The sequence below is a fragment of the Lipotes vexillifer genome, unplaced genomic scaffold, assembly GCF_000442215.2.
Source record: "Lipotes vexillifer unplaced genomic scaffold, Lipotes_vexillifer_v1.1 scaffold496, whole genome shotgun sequence".
In the NCBI taxonomy this organism is placed as follows: domain Eukaryota; kingdom Metazoa; phylum Chordata; class Mammalia; order Artiodactyla; family Lipotidae; genus Lipotes; species Lipotes vexillifer.
Genome location: NW_006786690.1, coordinates 6257981 through 6280316, shown reverse-complemented (window position 1 = coordinate 6280316; position 22336 = coordinate 6257981). Strand labels below are relative to the sequence as shown.

General features: G+C 55.9%; 1 protein-coding gene across 3 annotated transcripts in view; it reads right to left on the bottom strand.

Moving 5' to 3' along the window:
- The window catches only part of KIF17 (kinesin family member 17), a 49055-nt gene that overhangs the window by 17645 nt on the left and 9074 nt on the right, over window positions 1-22336 (bottom strand). For all 3 annotated transcript variants that reach the window (XM_007459226.1, XM_007459227.1, XM_007459228.1), the window contains exons 4-10: window positions 18018-18207; window positions 14054-14506; window positions 9672-9781; window positions 4831-4978; window positions 2759-3297; window positions 1744-1824; window positions 251-456 (exon numbers count right to left, since the gene is read on the bottom strand). In XM_007459226.1, coding sequence (XP_007459288.1) covers window positions 251-456; window positions 1744-1824; window positions 2759-3297; window positions 4831-4978; window positions 9672-9781; window positions 14054-14506; window positions 18018-18207 — 1727 coding nt within the window. The remainder of the gene's footprint in view (window positions 1-250; window positions 457-1743; window positions 1825-2758; window positions 3298-4830; window positions 4979-9671; window positions 9782-14053; window positions 14507-18017; window positions 18208-22336) is intronic.

Below are 22336 nucleotides of genomic sequence, written 5' to 3'. Positions count from 1 at the left end.
GCCCCAAAAAAAAAAAAAAAACCAGGCAGGGATCTGGTGGCACCTGTGCTGCTTCGTGAGCAGAGCCCTGCCACCTGGCTGACCCGAGCACCGTCCCTGCCCTGCTGCTCCTGGAGAGGCTCAGCCACATCAGGAGAAGACCTGGGTGGGGCTCAGGAAGAATCTATGGGCACCTCCACCCCTGCGCGCAGGGCATAGCTCCCTCCCGCCCCACATGGGGTCCCACCACCCCCCGGCCTCAGGTGCTTACCGGGCAAGCACCTGCTGCTGGTCCACAGTGGGCAGTAAGTCATCGGTCAGCACTGCCACCTCCATACTGTCCCTTCTCGTGGTTGTCATGGCCAGCAGAGACTGAGGCTGAGCCTCCAAGGCCACCTGGGCTTCACCCTCGGCTGCCACACTGGGCTCTGCTGCCAACACCACCTCCTTGTTCACTCCCGGGCCCAGGTCAACCTCCTGAGCACAAAGAGAAACCCAGGTGGAGGCGGGAGGCCAGCTCCTGGACATGAGCTCACAGCAGCCTCAATCCCAGATGGGGGCAGCCTGGCCCCTGGCAGTCTGGGACGGATCACTTCTGGCTCGGGCACACCCAGTTATACAAAAATGCACCATTTCCACCAACACCCCCCCAAAACGGTCCCCCACCTCCCTCTCCCACCCTTCACCATCCAGGCTACACACGGCAGCCAGCGGAATTTTCTTAAAATTTAAATTGATCTTTCACAGCTTCCCATCACATTTGCAGTAAAATCCAGTTTCTTCCATGGGCTGCTGCACCCTCCGTGCCGCTCCCTGCCTTCTCCCCACAACCCCATCCATCCTGCCACTTCTCTGACCTCCTTTTCTGTCACTGAGAAAGTCAAGATCTTTCCAACCCCAGGACTCTGACACTTGCTGACCCCTGCTTGGTGCTCCCCCCAGCGCCTTCTTCCTGCTTCGGTCCCATCTCAATGTCACCTGCCGGCCGGGGCGTCCCAACCTCCCTGTCTCCCATCTCCTAAGAACCTGCAGCGCCAGCTCCTACCCAGAGATCAGGTCCAGAAGCCGGCAGATCGCTTTCTCTCTCCACAAATGTGGGCAGATTTAAAGCCTTCCTCCCAGTGCCCTTGGCCGGTTGTGTTCTCTGAAGCAGAAGAGAAAACAAGGGTGGGGTCTGAGAGCAGCAGAGCTCAAAACGGGTCCCCCACCCCCGCGTGGGTTCCCTGATGGTGTGTCCAGGGCTCCCAGCCCCTGCTCTGCGGCCCTCGTCCACCGCACATGCTGGGCCTCTATGCTTTAGACAAGGGCTCCATGGCTGAGGACAGTTTGAAAATTGCTGTGGATCAGTGGCCTCTTTTTGACAAAGCGACAAAAAGAGAGGTGATGGCTCCTCTGATTTGCACGCTGCTTTGAGATGGGGATAAGCTGGGGGAGGGCTGGGGTTGTTGTCCTTGGTATTTTTTGGTTTTGTTTTTGTTATTTATTTATTTATTTGGCTGCACTGGGTCTTAGTTGTGGCCCGTGGGATCTTCACTGCCGCGTGCAGGACCTTCGTTGCGGCGTGTGGGATCTAGTTCCCCGACCAGGGATCGAACCCGAGCCCCCTGCATTGGGAGCGCAACGTCTTAACCACTGGACCACCAGGGAAGTCCCTGTTGTTCCAGTTTTACGAGTGAGGAAACTGAGGCCAGAGAGGGAGGAGACAAGCAGAAGCATCCAGGAAGAATCAGGCCCCTGGAACTGCCCCCGCCTGTCAGAACTCACAGTCCTGGGCAGGAGGTCGTCGGCTGCCTCAGCTTCAGAACTGAGGTCACCAGGCTCCAGCAGATCTGTCCGGGAGGGGTGCTTGCAGGAGAACGGGGGCAGGGGAAAGAGGAGTGGTTGGGCCAGAATCATCCTTTGCTGCCCTGCCCTGCCCTGCCCTCCCCCTTCAGCTCCCCACCTGTTCACCAACCCCACCACCTCTTCCTGAGGGAAGGAGGGGAGACTAGATGAGGGGGGAGAACAGGGGAGAGGGGAAATGGGGGAGAAAGGAGAGACACTGCTATGTTGCAGGAACGTTACCTGCATGACCTCACGTGAAGCACGTGTCAGCATCCCCATTTTATAGATGAGGAAACTGAGGCCCAGAAAGGTGACTGGACAAGGTCACACAACTGAGTGAGTGGTAGAGCTGGGATCTGAGCCCAGGTCTGATTCAAAGGCCTGTGGTCTTTATACCCACACAATCACACACACGGGAAGGGAAGGGAAGGGAAGGGAAGGACAAAGGGGAGAAGAGAGAAGAAACGATTTTTAAACATAAAAACAGAGGGTTGAAAAGGGAGAAGGCACTGGACAAAGGGGCAGGATGGAGGAAGAGCTGCATCTCAGGATTCCTGGGCAGCCCCTGAAAGGTAGCTGGATTCTCACAGAACCCCCTCCCCGACAAGGGCATGAGGGTTGACCAAGGCCACCTCCAGCTCTTTCAGGCCTGGAGCTCAGTGTAACCATGGCAACCAGCAAACTCCCTGCACAGCTGTCCCTCTGTCAGCAAAACAGGTGCCCAGCTGGCATCGCCTGGGATCTCAATCCCAACCTTCCTACTGATTTACAGAGCATTAGACAGAGCGTCTCTTTCCCAGACCCCTGAACAGCTGAGCTGTCGCCACGCCAGAGCCACCACAGAGGTGGTGCCGGCGGCGCCCGAGCAGCAGAGGTTAGACGTCTGCACATGCCCCATGATCTCTGTGCCCCAGCTGAGCTCTGCCCCCATGGCATCCTGCATGACATCAGCTACCTGCGTGGTGACCTGGGGCACGTCCAGCCCGGCCACCGTGGAGGAGAGCCCGGCCAGCTTGGCTTCCACGGCAAGTGGGCTGCGCGGGCCCGGAAGTAACTCCAGGGCCCTCAGGCGGGGCTCTTCCCCCTGGAGGAAGGGCTCCTCCTCCCACAGGGGCTCCGTGGCCTCGCGGCTGACATCCTCATCTAGGAAGTGTCCACTCGGGGCCTCCGCCTCGGGCACAGGGACCTCCAGGCTGGAGGGCTCCCTGGGCCCAGGGAAAGCCGTGGAGATGAAACTTTCTTCAAGCGTGGAAGACTCATCAGACCCAAGAGAAACCTCTGACTTGGAGGCCTGCACCTTGGGCAGTCCCTCAAACCTGGAAGAAACCTCAGTCTTGAAGACACCCTCACTGGGCAGGGTGTCGGGCATGGAGTAGATCTCGGGTTTCACGGCCATCTTGTACTGGAAAGTAGGTGAGTGCTCAGAACTGCTGGCGAACTCAGCCCTGGACATGACCTCAGCCTCGTATAGGACTTCAGCCTTCAGGACAGCCTCTGCAAATAGAGACCTTCCTTTAGCTTTTTACAGGGTGGACAGGCGGGACCCTTCCCTGGAAGCTGGCCCCAAGCTCACCATCTCCGCGAGTCCAGCTTAAGAGTCAGAGCCTCCTAGGCCCCTAAATACTGACTTCCCATCTCTGCCAGTCTGTGCATCAGAACTCAAGCCCTGTCTCCTTCTACCTCTTCCCAGGGAAGCCTTCCCTGACCAGCTCCATGATCTTTCCATTCTCTGGCCTCCCCAGCCAGCCATTATATGCTGGGCTCTTACCACTCTGCCTTGGGTCTGCTCTTAATACATAAACTGACTTCCCTGCAGGTATTATTGTCTCCAAGGCAGAGAGCTCCCAATCAGCAGGTTCCACACCCAAGACCCTCAGGGGCCTCGCCGGGGTCTCAGGGCCCTTGTCCACAGGATAAGCTAGAGCCGTGGGATATAATGAATGCTGTGGATGGATATTAGCGAGACCAAATAAAATCCCTTGGAGGCCTGATATTCAAAGTGGACTGGAGGGAACACTCCCAAGGACAGAAAGTGCTAGAATATGCCCTTCCCTCTTCTTCCAGGTCTACACCAAGAGGGGCATCTCCCTGCCATCTGGGATGGGAGATGATCGCACAGGCCTTCTGCTCCCAGCTCATGGGCAGTAGACCAGCTCCTTTACATCCCAACCTCTTCTTTGTCACCATGTCCTGGGCTCCCCTGAGAGAGTCCTGATGTCCCCTTTACTGAAAGAGACATCCACTCCCTAGCTCATGGCCCGAACCTCTCCAAGCCTGAGTCTGCACACCTGCAATGTGAGGATGCGGTGAGTCCCAACTCACTGAGGGAGTTCTGGAGAAGCACCTACCTACCCATTACCTGGCACACGCAATGCCCAATAAACGGTACCAATGATATGAACATATTGTCATCATTACGAGGTGGATGTTATAGTAATTGAGTATTAGGAAGTCTTGGGCTGCCTGGCAGCACAGGTGTCTGAAAGATAGTGGTGGGATGGAACATTCTAGAATATCAAATAGAAGATAAAAATTTCCAGGAAGGTAAAAGTTCTTGCTAATGACTAAATGCTTATTTGGGGATGTGGTTGCTTTGGTAACAAATGGTCTCAAATGTGAAAAGAGACTGTAGAAAATGTAGAAACTGGGGGAAAGGACTTACCCATAAAACATGGGTGATATGTTATAGCTCTAAGTCAACCTTGGGCGGCGATCCAGCCTGTGGCCAAGGCATCACGAGGCAGTGCTGTGGGTAAGAATACTGGCTCTGGAATCAGACTGCTGGGTTCAAGTCCTGGCTCCACTTTACCAGCTGTGTGACCATGGGCAAGTTACTTACCCTCTCTGGGCCTTAGTTTCCTCATCTACAAAGTGAGGGTGACTGTGGTGCCTTCCTTGCTGGGCTGTTGTGAGGACTAAATAGAACTGAGCCTGGTGCATGGAAAGTGCTCTATAATGTCAGTCAGTGGGGTGAGGAGGAGGGCAGGCTGGCCTCCCTCCCGATGGCTTTGGGGGGCGGTGGCCCACCTGTCTCCTTGCGCAGGTTCTCCTCCAGTGTGGACAGCTTCACATCATACGAGCTGCGCATGGCAGTGATGTCCTCCTCCAGCCGGGCCCTGGCCTCCTGCTCTGCCTCATAGTCGGCCCTCAGCCGGGCCAGGCGCTCTTCGTACTCCTGGCAGAGGTGGGGGAATAACAAGAGGGGCAGCATTTACCACCACTTCAAAACGCAGCTTTCAGTAATCCTCTTTTGTCATTCAAACAATCCAGAAAATACAAATAAGCCAAAAGAACAAAATTAAAATTACCTCCTCAACACTAGGATGATTCCTGGCTCGTGAAGACCCTTCTGCACTTTTCTCTATACATTTTTAACGGGCTAATAATATGCGTACCTGTCTGTAATCTATTTTTTCCACAAAGCAATAGATCATGAACACCTTTCTGCATCAACAAATATGTTTTAGCCAAATAGTCCTCAAGCCATCAAAGACGAAATGTATTTTTATGCATCTGCTTCTCTCTCCATCTTTGCTATCACCACCAGCTCTCGTCCGACCTGGTTCCCCACCTCCACTCTTGCTCCAAACCTTTCTCCACGTGGCAGCTACGCATCCATAGATCGTGTTTCAATGGCTTCCCATGTTGGAGGATAAAAATCTAACCTCCTCAACTTGACCTCCAGTCCCCAGTGATCTGGACAGCCCACTCCATCTTTGCCACTCTTGGGCACACCAGGCGCTTTCCACTCCTAGACATGCCCACTCCCCCCCCCTCTCAAACTCAGTAACTACCCTTGGGGACACAGCACAGAGACTTATTCCATTCTCCACTGGGGACAGTGGCTTTTTCTCCCCCCCCCCCCCCCCATGCCCCCCACCCCGCCAGCCTCAGGGCCTTTGCCCCCACTCCCTGGCAAGCTCGTCCCTTCAGGCCTCGGCTTGGTAACAACCTCTCAGAGAGGCCTTCCCTGGTTACCCTCTTAGAAGATCGCCACCACCGCTCTCTGTCACTTTGCTTATTTCTTCTTAGCCTGGATCATAAGTTCCATCATTCTCTGCATTTATTTGACTATAGATTAACCATCCAGCTTCCCCACCAGAGAACACGCATCCTCCCATCTTGCAGCCTCGGTGCCTAGCAGAGAGGAGGGACTCGGGGAATCGCCGCTGAAGCAGCAAGTGCATGAAGCAGAACTGCTAGACAGGCTATTCAGGTGTCTGATATGCGTCCCCCACAGGGAGGGCCGGGCCTTTATGAACTAATGTTCGTCTGTGACCCGCTGTCTTCTGGAGCTGCTCCTGACAGAGGGGCCTGCAGCGGCAGTAAGCCAGAGGGGTGGGATGGGGTTAAAGATGGGAGAGCCCCTGCACACGCCCACCCCTCCAGATCCCCCAGGAAGTACAGAACCAGCACAGACTCCTACAACAGCACAGATGGCAACAGCACAGATGGCAAGACCTGGACTCTCAGGGTGGAAGAGGAGACAGACCATCATTAGAATTTAACGTTTTCTGGGACTTCCCTGCTAGTCCCGTGGTTAAGACTCTGCGCTCCCAATGCAGGGGGCCTGGGTTTGATCCCAGGTTAGGGAACTAGATCCCTCATGCCGCAACTAAAGAGCCCACGTGCTGCAACTAAAGATCCCACACGTGGCAACGAAGATCCTGCGTGCCGCAGCTAAGACCCGGCGCAGCCAAATAAACAAACATATTTTTTTAATGTAACGGTTTATGCAGCACAGTTGAGATGCATTGAGCCTCAGGGCAATACCTGCAACGTTACTGAGACCCAGGGAGGGTCCAGACTTGCCCAGAACCACGCAGCTCTCTGATGGCCTCATGGAGACCTGCAGCCCACGCCCCTCCTGCTTTCTCCTGCCCCTGCGTCCGCCCTCACCTTCCTCCTCATCCAGCTGGGATCCCAGCGCCCAGCACTACATCCATCCCTCAGCAAGCACCCCTGACTCCCTCACTTCAGCACCCGCCCCTACTCCCTCCAGCACAGCCCTGACCCCAGTTAGACCCAGGCCTAGGCCCAGTGGCACCTACACCCCCGCAAGACCTGGCTGGAGATGAACACATGGGCCCGCACCCACGGACCTGCGCACTCGCACACACGGCAGCACCGGCTTCCTTTCTCACCTGTAAATGTGTGACCCCGAATCTCAGAAGGACCTCGAAGTGGCATCCCACCCTTTCCTAGTCTTTCCACCTTCCCTCTCTCCAAAACCCTCCGCTCCCCCCATTTCCTGTCTGGTCCTCCACAGAGAGCCCTGAAGAGGGCAGAGGTGAACTCCCTCACCTGCCCTCTGCCCGAAAGCTCTGTGTCCTCTTGTGACGGAGGACAAACCATCCAAAGCCGAACCCCCCATAGGAGGACTCTGCTCTTTCAGTCCCCCTCCCTCCTATAGCTCGGACTTCTCCCTCCGTACTAGATCATCCCCCACAATCCACAAAACATGCTCTACTACGGCCTTTTTTTTGCCACACCACGTAGCTTGCGGGATCTTAGTTCCCCAACCAGGGATCCAACCCAGGCCCTGGCAGCGGAATCCTAACCACTGCACCTCCAGGGAATTCCCATGTTACTTCCAATATTAAAAACAATAAAACTCTGCCTTGGGCCCACCTGCACCTCTGGCTCCAGCACCCAGCGCCTGGTACGTGCTCATAAAATGCTTGTTGATGACTGAATGGGGTAGACCCAGACCTCCGAGCCCCGGCTGGCACCTGTTACACAGCCCAGTCTCTTCCAGCAGCAGGAAAGCCGCCTTATACCCACTCTAGAGATGAGGAAACAGACTTGGAGAGCTTCAACAACCTGCCCGGGCACAGAGCCTGTAAGAACTGGACTCACAGAATGTAAAAGCTGGATGAGCCCTAGGAATCTTCTAGTCCAAATCCCCTGGTGCAGCTAGAGACGGAAGCCCACGGAGTCAAAGCTGTAGCCCATGGCTGAGCCGACTCCTGGCCCGGCGCCCTCTCTGTTACACACAGGGGCCACCTCCCTCATCCTCAGCATCCTGACTGGCTCAGGAATGGAAAGGAAAGCACAGTCTAGGCACACAGAGAGTCTTAAGTGAAAGAACAAATGGGAGGGAGGACAGACCCCCTCAACTCTTCCACTGAGTGAGCCTCACAGAAGAAACTCCACGGCCATAAAATAGACTCGGTGGTGGAAGCCCCAGGGGACAGCGGTCTGACACAGCGTCCACTAGGCTGCCCTTGAGGAGGAGGCAGGTGACCCCCATCCCCAGAGCAGAAGGACCCTCCAATCACTGGCTACTCCAGCAGCCGGCCCAGAACAGCGTTCTTCTCCCTTATGACCACTAGGGGGAGACAGCGCCCTGCATATCACTAGGGAGATGGGATCAGAGAGAGACCTTTCCAGGGAAACGGCATCTGGGGGCGAGAGACAGAGACGGGCCAGTGCGGACTGAGGCTGGTTCCCAGCCAAGGGCAGCCCCGCCCCGCGCCCCGCGCCCCACGCCCCCCTTCCCCGTACTGCTTTGTGACCAACGTCCACCTGTCCCTATGAGATTCCAAAACACACCCTGAAGCGCAACCTCTCTCATCCTGTGGGCTTGTGCTCAGCCACCCCCAAAGGCCCCCCCTCCTCCCGGGACCTCCCCACCCCGCCCCAGAGAGCCAGGCCCAGGGCTCCAGCGCTAGCCTGCCGCTGCCCCTGCCCCAGGAGCTCCCAGAGCAGCAGAGGAAAAGGCAGAATGAGCGGCTGAGTTCCCAGAACCTTGACGGGGCCCGGATGGGGCCGTCCAGGAGCTACAGTTGAGCCTCTCCCCAAACAGTAAAAGCCTCCACCTGTCATGGGAAGCACTTGGGGGCTCTTTGGTCGATTTCTCCCAGCCCTCCGGCCCACAGGACTGAGATTCCCCCAGGCCTTACCCAGTCTGCCTCCCAGAGGCTGGGCCTCAGGCCCCCGCAACCTGCCCAGGGCTTCTGGGGGCCCCAGGGCTGCTCCCACCTGAGGTCATAGTTGAGTGGCAGAGGCCCAGCTTCAGACACGTCCAGGCCCCAGTCTCCACAGAGCTGTCCTTCCCTGGCATTAGGTTTTCCACCAGGAAGAAGCCAGTGCCCTACTTAAAGGGACCATCGAATGTCAAACCCCACCACATGCTCAGGTCTCAGAATGCAGCCCTCAAATGGCAGGAACCTCCGGAAATCAACAGAGACTGGAGTCGGGACAGAGCCTAAGCCAGGGGTAGGAGGCGCCGCGTGTCTGGCTGTGTAAGTGCCCCTGGGGTCAGCTCCGCATCTGCAAATCAGGGCGCTACCTACCCTGCTGGGTCCCAGTGTGCTTGAAGCCACAGTTGTGGGAGGACCCAGGTGCCCCGAGGTGACAGCTTTTGCTGGGAGGCCAATGCCCCACTTATCCACCGGTCAAGTCAAATGGGTGCCCAGGGGTCCCCACGGCCCACCCAGGCTGCCTGCTCTCAGCCCAGAGCCCTTCCGCCCTGACCTCTTCGCTGAGGCACTGGCCATCCCTACCGCCAGGGATGCCCTCTCCATTGCCATCAATCCACAGCCAGCCCTTCATGCAGTACAGACGAGAGATGGTGCCCCTGCAGACGCCCACAGCCCCCTCTGTTCTGCGCACAGAGGCACCGACGGGGGATGGACTGTACTCTGGAGTCAGGAAACCGAGTTCAAATCCCGACTTAGACTCTCCTTAGCTGTGTGACCTTGGGCAGGTCATGGCACCACTCTGAGCCTCAGCTTTCTGAGCTCCAAAGGGAGATTGGAGTACCAACCCCAACGTGATGGTGGCGGGGAAATGGTATCGTTCTGGAGACGGTCTCCTGCTGGGCCCCACCTGCCTGCCCCTTCTCCACCTGCCCAGGGTCTCACCTCCCGGATTAGCTGCTTCTCGGCCTCCGTGTCGTGCTGGATCACAGATGGGGGCAACAGCTTCTCTTCAATCTGGACAGGGTTTGGGGGAGCCTGATTGTTCAGCAGGGCTGGGAGAAAAGCAGAAATGAGGGGCTGAGACCAAGGTGCACATGGTTTGCAGGAACTAAGCAAAAATCCGTAAAAAGGCAACTGCATGCTCATTCAAAAAAGACCTCAAAGTACTGAACTTTTTTCAAGCATGTCTCTGTGTAAGATGCTGATATACTCATCCAACAAGTATTTCTTTTTTTTTTTTTTTCAACAAGTATTTCTTGAGCACCTACATGTTCCAGGGCCTGGGGGTTTGGCACTAAACAAAACAGACAAGACTCCACACACACATTGTTTTCAACTGGGGGAGAAAGGTAAGCAAAATGCATAACATGTTAACAAGGTGATATTTTCTAAGAGAAGAAAAGCAGGGAGGGTGCTGAGAAATAAGGATCGGGGGAAAGGCTGCAATTTTAATAGTGTGGACAGGAAAGACCTCTTAAACAAGGTGGGAGGAAAGCAGTTATTTGAAGGAAGTGAGGCAGTGGGGCGGGCAGAGATCCTGGGGACAGACAGAAAGGAATGGTGAGTGCAAAGGTCCTGTGGCAGGCAGGGGCTGTGACTGTTCCAGGAACAGCCGGGAGGCCACTGAGGCTGGAGCAGAGTAAGCGAGGGAGAGTACGAGTGACGAGCAGAGCAGGTCAGAGAGGGAAACTCGCAAGCCGTGGCGAGGGCTTTAGCTTCAACTCTGGGTTAAACCAGGCCATTGGAGGGTTTGGGCAGGGCAGTGAAAGGACTTGTATTTGAACAGGAGCTCCCAGGTTGCTGTGTGGAGAATGTACTGGGGGGACAATGGCACAGATTCTGGACCTGCTTTAAAGGTAGAGACAACAGGATCTACTGCTGGATTGCGTTGAGGTTTGAGCAAAAGTGAGAAGCCCAGCATGACCCCAAGGTTTCTGGCCTGCACACCTGGAAGGAGAGAGGTGTCACTGGCTGGGGGCAGCTGCAGGACAAGCAGGTCTGGGAAAGGTCGAGAGTTCAGTGTCCAATATGTTAAGTTTGGAATGACAATTAGATAGATGGCCAGATGTCCAAGGCTGGAAATCAGACGACATGGTTTATCAATCAGGTTTGGGTTTTATTTCCTGATGTTTTTGACATCCTGGGGGACTTGATGGCCAGGAAGAGACTGCCCCTCCCAGGGCCAGCCAATTCCTAGAGGGAGTAAACAGCTTGTCCGGAGAAGCAACCCTTTCATGTGCAAACCAACCAATTCTGAGTCAACACCCACCTCTATCTAACTCTCCCACACAGCCAGTATTTCCCCTGCCCAAAGTCAACCGGGGCCAGGACCAGGCAAGCAGGGACAGCCCTTATGCCCCAATCCTGTCGGGCTTACTCAAGCTAGCCAGTCCTGAGCTGTTTTTCCTGCACGGCTGTGTCTTTCCACCAAAACCCCGATAAAGCCTCTGGCCCGGGCTGTCCCTCGCTCCTCTCTGCCTCCTGACCCACACTGGTGCTTCCCCCTGTGGCCCTGCATGGCGTGCCTCTCATTTCCAGGGTAACTGAGTAACGTTACCCTTTCTTTCAATGACATTGACCTCTCTGTGTCACCACTCAGTCACCTTTATAAATTAAGACCTGGACACGCATCACACAGCCAGGCTGTGAGAATCATGAGCACGGAGGTGGTGTTAAAAGATGTGAGACCAGGGCTTCTCTGGTGGTGCAGTGGTTAAGAATCCACCTGCCAATGCAGGGGACACGGGTTCGAGCCCTGGTCCAGGAAGATCCCGCATGCTGTGGAGCAACTAAGCCCATACGCCACAACTACTGAGCCTGCGCTCTAGAGCCCACGAGCCACAACTACTGAGCCCACCTGCCACAGCTACTGAAGCCCACGCGCCTAGAGCACCTAGGCGTGCCTAGAGCCCACAGCAAGAGAAGCCACCACAATGAGAAGCCCGTGCACTGCAACGAAGACCCAATGCAGCCAAAAATAAAGAAAATAAATTTATAAAAATTAATAATAATAAAAAAATAAAGACATGAGACCAGATGAGCCCACCTTAGGAATGTAGAGAGAGAAAAGGCTAGAGGACCGCCCCTGGGACAGCCTGACATCAGGAGGTTAGGGATGGGGAGATTCACACAAGGGAGCTGAGAAGGAGTGGCCTCAGAGGCAGGAGAACTAGGACAAAGGGTGTCCAGGAAGCAAGGGTTTCAAGGAGAACGGAAGGGGTCATCTGAGTCAGCTGATGCTAAGAGGACAGCTGAGGCCTCCTGAGGACCGATCACTGGATTTAACAACCAGCAGGGCATCCATGACAAGGGCAGCTTCGGTGGGATGGGGGCACAGGGCCTGCCTGGACTAGGGGCAGGAGAGCAGAGCACGGAGGGCCAGTGAAAACAGACAAATGTTTCCAGTTCTGCTGAAAGTGGGGAGAGAGAAATATACCAATGACCAGAGGGAGAACTAGGGCTGAGAGGGCAACGCTAACAGTAAGTGCCTGCGGTGGAAACACCTGGAGCTTTGAGTCAGACACACCTGGTTTCAAGACCCAACTATAAAGTTAAAGCATCCGGTATCGTCTGTTGAACCTTATGTGCCAGGCTCTGTGCTAAGCCCACACGTGAATCATCTCGTGCAATCTTCTCAACCACCCCACAGCAATGAGAACAGGTGCTGTCATTATCTCCACTTTACAGATGAGAACGTTGAGGCTCAGGGGGGCTAAGTTGCTTCCCCGAGGAGCCAGGATGTGAACTGGTGATTACTGCCCTGATCTCAGCTCTCTGCCTGCCCTGCATCCGTCATTTCCGCTTGCTGGGCTCCATGCTCCAGATCCAGGAAGAGGGGATGCTAAGAGCCCTTACCCCCCAAGGCTGCCGTGATAACCATGGGAAGTCTGCAGGCATGTCAGCTGCTGGGTCAGGGGAGCCACCGGCAGAGCAGCCCCAACTCCCTCCTGGTACCCCTCGCCATTCCTCCATCTAGCTTCCCCTCACTGATCGGGGTGGGGCGGGGCTAAGCAGGGTCAGGGGTGGGGCAGGAGGGGAAGAGGAGGAAGGCAGATTGCCCAAGCGGAACCCCTCACAGTGGTGTTCAAGGGCCTCTGCACCCCAGGCCTGGCGAGCCCCTACATAGCCATCTCCCACCACTCGAGCCGCCAGGCAGTCGGCAGAACTACCTGTGGGTCCCAAAACAGACCTTAGAGCTTTGTGCATCTCTGCACAGACTGACCACTCTCATCCTGTCTAACAGGAGACTTCTCATCCCCCAAGACTCTGTTCAATCACCCCTTCTCCACTGTGAAGCCTTCCCTGACTGACCACACCCTACCCCCAGATGGCCTTGGCCACACACTCCCTTCTGCCCTGCAGTGCCCTGTACAGATCTCTGCGCCAGATGCACACGATGCTCTGCTGGAGTGTCTTTCTCCCCCAGGAAACCAGGTATACCCACCAGGCAGAGCCTGGATCTGACTCATCTCTGTGTCCCCATGCCCAGCACAGGTCCACACACAGAGCAAGTATGAATGGATGGGGGCGGGGTGAGAGGAAAGATAGATAAAAGGATGGATGACAGGACGGAGTGAATGAGTAGGTGGACATGTGGACGGTAGGATGGATGGGTGGGTGGATGGATAAACAATGGAGTGAGTGGGAGGACAGGTGGGTTGAATGGATGGGTGGATGGATGGGTAGATGGATGGATGCCTGGGTGGATGGATGGATGTCTGGGTGGATGAGTAGATCAACGGGTGTGTAGAATGGATGGATAGAGAGGAAGGTGGGTGGGGAGGTGGATGAACGGACAGATGGACTCAGGCTCTTCAGTGCTCCCTTCTCCCAAGGGATTCTCAGATAAAGAAAACTCCGGAGTCCCTTGGTTGCAAGGACCCTGCAGGCCCATATGCTCCAGGTATAGATTTCTACCTGCCAGATGACAGCCAAACACCTGGGTGTGAGAGCAGTCATCACAAGGTGCCTAGCTGGGAGTGGGCGTGTGACGCCGGGGGAGGGTGAGTCACCTAGCTGCTAAGCAGCACAGCATCACCACGCTGCCATGGAGACAGCAGGCAGACAGGAGGGAGGACGGATGTGCAGCCTAGAGGCAAGGAACGGGGACAGAGCCTCCAGCTGATGGGACAGGCCAGGCATGTCATCGGCGAGCAGAAACCATCTGGGCCGTCACCAACCAGGGCTCTCCCCGGCTGTTCAAAAATCTATGCTCACGTGAAGTTGCGAGGAGGTGGGACATTGCTTCCATGCCCCGGAAGACAAAGGGAGAGGGCCTTTTTCGTCCCGGGCCCTCCCTTCCACTCCCTCCTCCTGCCGCCCACCTGACAGGTGGCTGGGGCTCATCTGCTGAGCCAGAGTCGCCTTGAGCTTCTTGATCTCCTCCTGGTACTCGCGCAGGAGGGCATCCTTGGGGTCCTCGTTGATGCGAGGCTTGTTCTTGATGTTCTTGGCTCGGTTGGCGTAGCGCAGCGTGCTGAGGGTCTCATCGTAGTTGTTGTCAGCGGGCGACAGGCAGGCCACCATCAGTGTCTTGGTGTTGCCGCCCAGCGAGTCCTGCAGCAGCCGCGTCAGTTTCGAGTCCCGGTAGGGGATGTGTTTGCAGCGCCCGTCCACCAGGGCCGAGATGACGTTGCCCAGCGCCGACAGCGACAGGTTGATCTTGGTGGCCTCCTTGAGCCGCTCCCCCGTGGCACCTGTCTTGGACTGCCGCTCGCTGCCTGCCAGGTCCACCAGGTTCAGCTTGCCTGCCCGGAGGTGGTCCTTGCCCCGCTCATCTGCAGACAGACCAGGCAGAGGGGTGAGGGCCCTGGGGCGAGCCCCCACAGTAAGGAGGCCCTGGGTGCTCCCCACCCAACGAGGGTCTCATTTCAGCTGCACAGGAGCCCCATGGAGGGGGTGCTAGGATTGTGCCGTTACAGATGAGAAAAGTGAAGCTCAGAAAGGGCATTTAACATGCCTAAGGTCACACAGCTTCCAAGAGCAGAAGCCAGGGCCAACTGACTCCAGGGAGTGGGGCTGGGAGGCACAGGCTGCTCTCTGAGTGCTGCAGGATTTCTTACGGCTATCGAGACAGCTCTTACAGATTCCTTGTGAGGCAACGGCGGGGCGGGGCGGGGTGGGGGCAGTGGGCGGCAGTGAGGGGATATGATTGGGTCACCAGGGAGCTGAATCCCTCAATGCAAAAAACATCGGCTTTGGAGAGACTTGGACCCAGTTCCCATCCAAGTCTTGCCTCCTACTTGCTGTGTGACCTTGGCAAAGCCACGCACCTCTCTGACCCTCAGTTCTCACATCAACAAAATGAGACCAACGATAGCTCCCCACCAGCGTTGGTTGTTAGAAGGAGTAAACGGACAGCACACTTGTACGGAGTCCACACAGGGCCCAGCACACAGCAGGGATTCGTTTGCCCTGAGAACGAGCCCAGTTCTGCAGCGACCGCAGCTGCGCTGGCAGGGCAGACCCGTGTGCTGGGGGTGACGGGAGCCGGGCACTGGCTGCGAGCAGGGGCCCGGAGCACAGGTTTTGAAGGCAGAGACCCGGGGGATCCAGTCTTGATTCTATCCCTCGGCAGCTATGGAACTCAGGGAAATTAACTCTGAGCCTCGGCCTTCTCTTAGTAGAATGGGAATCTAAGACCCACCCTGAGGGCTGTTGTGAGGATTACACAGAGAGCACGGGCTTGAGGGGCTCGGGGTCATGCCTGGCACACAGCAAGTGCTCCTTAAATGACAGCTTGCGGCTCTTGATACTATTAATAATTCTTACTGTCACCAGAGGACATGGTAAACGGTTCCAAATGAAATAGGGGGGAGGAGCAGGGGCTTCCTCCTTAGTTTCCTGCTGGTTGAAACCAGAATTGGCCTGGTTTTGCCCATGAGCACAGCTACCTGAAGTAAAAAGGTCTGGCTGGCACCCAGTGGAAGCTTGGACATGCAAGGGGCTTGATTCTTTGGGTTATTTTTTTCTTAAGGAGCAGCAGGAAGGAGGGACTTGGAAATGCCCTTTTGGAAAGCTCTTTGCAGAATGTACCAGGAGCCTTAAACAGGTTTGTACCCTTGCCCCAGGAGGCCTGCTCCAGGGAATCTAATCTGAGGAGATGACTCTAAAAGCAGAAAAGGGGACTTCCCTGGTGGCAGAGTGGTTAAGAATCCGCCTGCCAATGCAGGGGACACAGGTTCAATCCCTGGTCCAGGAAGATCCCACATGCCACAGAGCAACTAAGACCGTGCGCCACAACTACTGAGCCTGTGCTCTAGAGCTTGCAAGCCACAACTACTGAAGCCCGCGCCTAGAGCCTGTGCTCCGCAGCAAGAGAAGCCACCGCAATGAGAAGCCTGCGCACCACAACGAAGAGTGGACCCCGCTCGACGCAACTAGAGAAAGCCCGTGTGCAGCAAGGAAGACCCAATGCAGCCAAAAATAAATAAATAAATAAAATTTTAACAATAAATAAATAAAAGCAGAAAACGCTTTGTGCACAAAGATGTTCATCATGGCATTATTTACAACACTGAGAAACAGGAAACAGCATTAAGAGCTTGTAGAAAAAAAAGAAAAACAGCTTGTAGAGGGCTGGGTAAAGGAGGGTGCTGACTGACGCGCGGTCCTTCAGCCACCTTCCATGGTCAGGAAGACATGGCAGGAAAGATGTGGGAACATTCTTAGGGATGGCATAGGAAATGAAACATGGGGAAGAAACTTTATAGAGAGCAGAAGATTTTAAGTGTGTTTAAAATTTGCACAGGGAAAAAAAGGATCAAAATAACATATGCTTAAATGTTAACAGTTGGTTGTGTTTATGAGTAATTTCCCCTACCTTTCTCTAACTCCTAAATCTTTATTGAAGTTATTTTATAATGGAAATAAAAAACATCTTTAAAATTTTTAAAAAGCCTGTTTGCAGGCAGCCTGCCTCATCCTTCAAACCCATCTGCTGAGACCAAGAGGCACCTCACAGGGCCACTCTCTCCTCCTCCCTCCTGATCTATCCTCTCAGGCCCTAGTCCCTGCCCCCACCTACAGCATCATCATATGAGGATGTGATCACACCACCCGACCTCCCCATATCACCCCTGGGGGAGACTCTGACCCAGCCAGCACCAGGGGGTTGGCCTGGAGCCAGGTTACCACACAGGTGGGCAGTGTGCTGCTGGGGGTTCCGTCAACCCAGGCCTTGACCTTGGGCTGGGATCTCTCCACAATTATGTTCCTAGTTGGGCTGAGGCTGCTTCCTGCTCCACTGCTCTCTGGAGTTCTGTTTGTGATGAACCACAAACTTGGAGGCAGCTGCAGTGTCAGTGGGAAAAACCCAGATGTCAGAGAAACCTAGGTTCAAATCCCAGCTCTACCACTTAGCAGTTAAGCGGTACCTTGAAGCACTTAAGTAAGACCTTGAACAAGCAGGTCACTTGACCTCTCAGAGCCTCCGTTTCCTCATCTGTTAATGGGAATTATAATGCCTGCATTTAGGACTGTTGTGGGCTTTAAATAGAATGAGGTGCGTAAAGGACTCGGCACAGCGTCTGTAGGTGCCTGAAATAAACGAGTTCCTTTCCTCCTCCTTCTCCTTCTCAGTAACTCTTCCAGAAATAAAGGAAGAGTGAGATGGCTTTGGAGTGGAGAATGCTAGAGAGGGGGGGAGGGGCTTCCCTGGTGGCGCGGTGGTTGGGAGTCTGCCTGCCGATGCAGGGGACGCGGGTTCGTGCCCCGGTCCGGGAAGATCCCACGTGCCGTGGAGCGGCTGGGCCCGTGAGCCATGGCCGCTGAGCCTGCGCGTCGGAGCCTGTGCTCCGCAACGGGAGAGGCCACAGCAGTGAGAGGCCCGCGTACCGCAAAAAAAAAAAAAAAGAAAGAAAGAGGAGAATCCTAAAGTTCTGGGTGGCACACACTCTGGGGGCAGACCCCTGGGATAGAGGCCCAGCTTGAAGACCTTCTAGTTGTGTGACCGCGATTTCCTCATCTGTAAAATAGGGATGATGTGAGTATCCACCTCATGGGGTTGTTGGAAGGAGCAAATGAGCTAATGCAAATACATTGCATGGCACGTAGAAAGTGCTCAATGGTAGCTACCAGTATTATTATTGTTGTTGTTGATGATGCTGTTTATCCTGGAAATGTGGGTCCTGGCACAGGGACAGTCCTCTTGTGTTTCCTCCAGGCAACCCCAGCATCTCTTCCCAGTTGGGGCCCTTGAGGCTCCGAGTGGTGAAGGGTCTGGGCTACTAGGGGCAGGCACCCGGCTTGGTGGTCCGGCCCCCTCCGCCCCCGCCCAGCCCCACATACCCACCGCGTAGATCTCGATGCTGATGGTGAAGATGGAGTGGGAGCGGGAGGAGTCCTTGTTCATCAGGGTGTAGCCAACCGAGCGGTTCTTCCAGCCCGTCTCCATGACACGCTCGCACTGGGCCACACTGTGCACTGTGTGCATGGAGAGCCCCTTCACGTACACCCCCTTCTCCGAGTGCTCCTTCAGCTGCGGGCAAGAGGCACGGGTCAGGGCTCCCCGGGGAACCTGAGGGAAGGGCCCAGCCCCCACCACCTCTGCCCTCCTGTAGGGCGGGTTGGCACCTCGGATTCCCTGTCACAGGTTGGGGGTTTGTCCTAGGTAGAACCAGCCTCAAACCCACCCCCGCCTCTTCCTTGTTGTGGGACCTTGGGTCAGTGACATCATCTCTCTGAGCCTCTGTTTCCACATCTGTAAAATGGGTACAAGATACCTATCCCTTAGGGAGGTGGTGAGGATTCTGTAAACTAAGGCTCGTACAACGCATGGCATGATGCCTGGCACATGGTAACTGCTCCATAAATGGCAGCCGCGGTCTCACTGTTGTTGTTAGTGCCGTGGTTGTGAAGGTGGTTTCTGGTCTGGGGCTTCAGCTCCCAGGGGCTGACCCTGTCTGTAGTCATTCACCCAAGGGCTCTGAGTGCTTCTCCCCTGACCTGCCAACGTGGCTTCTGCTCGCCTCCCTGCCGCGGCTCCACGGCAACAAGACTGTTCCCAGACCCTTGGATCATGGCGGGTGAAGGGCCATTTGCTGCTCAGAACTCCCACTGGCCCCCAGCCCTCAGCACGATGGCAGCAAGTAAATCAATTTATCTGACTGCTGCGTGCTTGCTCTCCAGGCAGCTGAGCTGTTTTGTTGCTGACACAGAGCTGTGAAAAGCAATGTGAGAGGAAATAAAACCACTCTGGGAAGAGCAGAATGAATTAGGACAGAAGTCATCTGTCCGCTGGTCTGAGCCAGAGTAGGCTTAGATGCTTTGCCCCGGGGCAGCTTCAGGGTCCCAGGTGGGGCTGGGTCCCTGCTGCAGAGCAGGGCGGGGGGCGGAGGGGGGCAAGCACAGGCTTGCCCTATCTCCCCACGTCTGGAGAAAGAGCCAGACCCAGACCGAAGGACTGGGTTTTCCGGAACAGATAAGCGATGGAGGCACAGAAAGGTTAAGTGGCTTTCTGAAGGTCACACAGCTATTAGTGGCAGGGCACCGCTGGGGTCACCGGCAGTGGAAGACTCCAGAGGCAGGGCTTGGAGAGAGGCTGCAGCATCCTGGAGTAACTGAAGTTTGATATGACAAAGGGCTGACCTTGACCTAGAAGGTGGCTGTGAGGATGGAGCTCAAAGGACAGGAGCAGGAGAGCCTGCAAACAGAGCAGGGCTTGATGGTAGCCTGGGATGCTATGTGCCTGCTTTGGTCACTGCCACACTCTCAGAGGCTAGACGCCTGCCTGGTACATGGTAGGATGGCTGCTCCTGGCCTCAGGAAGAACGCAGTTTCCTATCCAGTCAGACAGACCCGGGTTAGAAACCTGGTTCTGTGACTTGTTAGTTGGGGAAGTCATTTTGCTTCTCTCGGCCTCGGTTTCCTTATCTGTCAAATGAGGATGATAAATCCTATTTCCACAAGACTTTTGGGAGGATCGAAAAGAGAATGGATGTGAAAGGAGCTCTGTGGGGGTTTCTGGAGGGGGTTCAGTGAACACAGATACCAAGAGGATGAGGCCGTCGTCTCCAGCCTGAGCAACCGCACAAGCAGGAAAGGAGGGCAGGGGAGGCAACACCTAACGTAGGGGTCTCCCACCCACCCTATTTTTAGGCCCAGGAGGGCTTGCCCCCCTCATCTCCCGACCTCCTGGATCCCTCCACCCCTCCCCTGCTGTTCCGGCCTCCACCCACCTCCCAAGTGTCAGGCGCCAGCCGTGCCCCGCATTCCTTGGTAACTGTTCCTCCCGGATGCCAGGCGAGCGCGGTCGCCATGGCAACCAGCTGGGATGCGGCCGGGTGGGGGGCGGCGCGCATGCAGGACGGAACCACAGCCGGCCGGGAAACGCCCCCATGGAGGAGCGGGGTCCTGCCAATGGCCCGACGCCGGCTGCAGGAACCAACTGGAGAGGCCCCTGAGGGCCCCACCTCCGCCACCCAGCACTGAGCTGGGTTCCGTGAAGGTGGTTCGTGGTGTTGGGGGAAGGGGTGTAATCTGCTTCCCCAAATCCCTTGCTGGCCCTCGCTGATCTAACCACTCTCATTAGCAGAATTACCAGGCCCTGTGCTGTGCTGTGGAGCCTGGCCACCTGGGTGCAAATTCCATCTCCACCCTTTACTGACTGTGCCCTCGGGCTGGTTCTTGAACAGCAGCTCCTCCTAAGGCTGTTGTGAGGGTTATACAGAACCCAGCTGTCCCTCCTCTGAGAGAGCTCCGGGCACCCATGGGCAATGTCTCTGAGCACATCTGTCACTGGCGGCCCTCACCCCCAGGCAGCCTGGCTCACCAAGCCTGAGGCCCGTGGTCCAGCTGGGCCACGTACAGGCAGCTGCCAACCCTTGGGCCCGCAGGGCCTGGGTAACCGAACCCATCCTAGGGTCCATGATATGGAGGAAGTGGAGTGGGGCGGGCCCTGCTGCCCCAGTTCCGGCTGGCAGGGGTCCTGATGCTGCAGGCTGGCCTTTCGGGGCCGACAAGCAGGAGCAACTCCCTGTGCCTTGCTCCCGTCCCCATGTCCCCGTCTGGGGGCTGAGTTACGACTCAGCTGCTCCAGCTCCAGGAGAGAGAAGACAGTGGAAAGACCCCAGCTGGGTGGCTGGAGATGCCTGTGTAGAAAAGGCAGAGCACTGCTGTGTCTGCGAGGAGGTGAGGAGGAGGGGGCTGGGGGCCAGTCCTGGTCTGGATGGGGACTGGGGGTGGGGGGAGTTCACACCCCTGTGGACCTGCTGTAGTCTGTGGCCTGACCTCCAGGGTCTTCCCAGTAAGTCTCTGTTGAATGGATGACTCAATTCATGAATGTTCCTCCCTCAAATGGAACCCCACTACTCGCTTCTCACTGCCCCCCGGGTTTCCTATACTTCCCACCAGGAAAAGTTGGGGAGGAAAGCACCTGACCACTCATATCCCACATATTCTGGTATTAGCGGCATTACTAGTAATTTGCTGTGTGACTTTGGCCAAGTCCCTTCCCCTCCCTGGGACTCAGCCTCCTCATCTGTACCATGAAAGGACTGGACTTAGAAGCTCTCCAAGGGTCTTTCTGGCTCAAAATTTTAAGGATTTTTCCACTATCTGGCCAGCAAAAGCAAGTTTTTTTTCAAAACAGCTGCTCCCTGGGGTCGGGTTTGTTCAGTTGGGCCATACAATGGTTGCGGGTCAGAGAGGAACTCACAGTCCCTCCAAATGAAGCCAGGACAACTGGAGGGCCTAGGGGCAAGTGGGGGGCTCTGGATCTGAGCAGGGAAACAGCTCTGCCCTACATGGATGGGGTGGGACGGGACCCAGGTGATCCCAACGTCCTGTCCAATCTAGAGGTCAGTGAGGGTCTGGAAGACAGGGGGGCATCGGCAGCAGCCCCTTTATCTGGTTCTGCGCCCCCTCCCGTGGCTGTCAAGGCCTGTGCCCTGCGGAGATTTAGGCAGTTGGGCCACGGAAAATGTCCAAGCCTGACTCTGTGGCTTCCTAACCTAGTGGCCACAGGCAAGTCACCTCCTCTTTCCCAGCCTCCTTTCCTCATCTGCAGAATGGGAATCTCCATAGCAACCTCCCAGGATTGATGCTCATTAATGACTGACATTCCCCCAGCTCAGGCATCCTGACTCTGAAGGAGGTAGGTCAACCTCCACCGCTGGTTGTGGGCCTCTTGCGGGGGGCGTGGAGGGGGGCATTGGTTTCTTGGTCAGATAAGAAGCCCCAGAGTCTGGGGGCAGCCACCAGCATGCTGGCCACAGATCTGGGTCAGTCTCCCCTCATTGGGCTCCTCCTTGGACTTTTTTTTTTTGGCCACGCCGTGCAGCATGCGAGATCTTAGTTCCCTGACCAGGGATGGAACCCAGGCCCCCCGCATTGGGAGTGAGGAGTCTTAACCACTGGACCACCGGGGAAGTCCCTCCTCCTTGGACTTGACCTGGCCCATCCAGAATTCAGAGAGTCCCAGATAGGAGACATAACCAAGCCTTGCCCAAAGGTCCCGGACCTGGTCCAGCCTTGCCACCACCTGGCTGTCCAGTCCTGGCAGGTCACTTGACCTCGCTGGGCTCCCCAAAGGGTCAGCCTCGTTTTGCCTATCTTTTTTTTTTTTTTTTTTTTGTCATGGGCCTCTCACTGTTGTGGCCTCTCCCGTT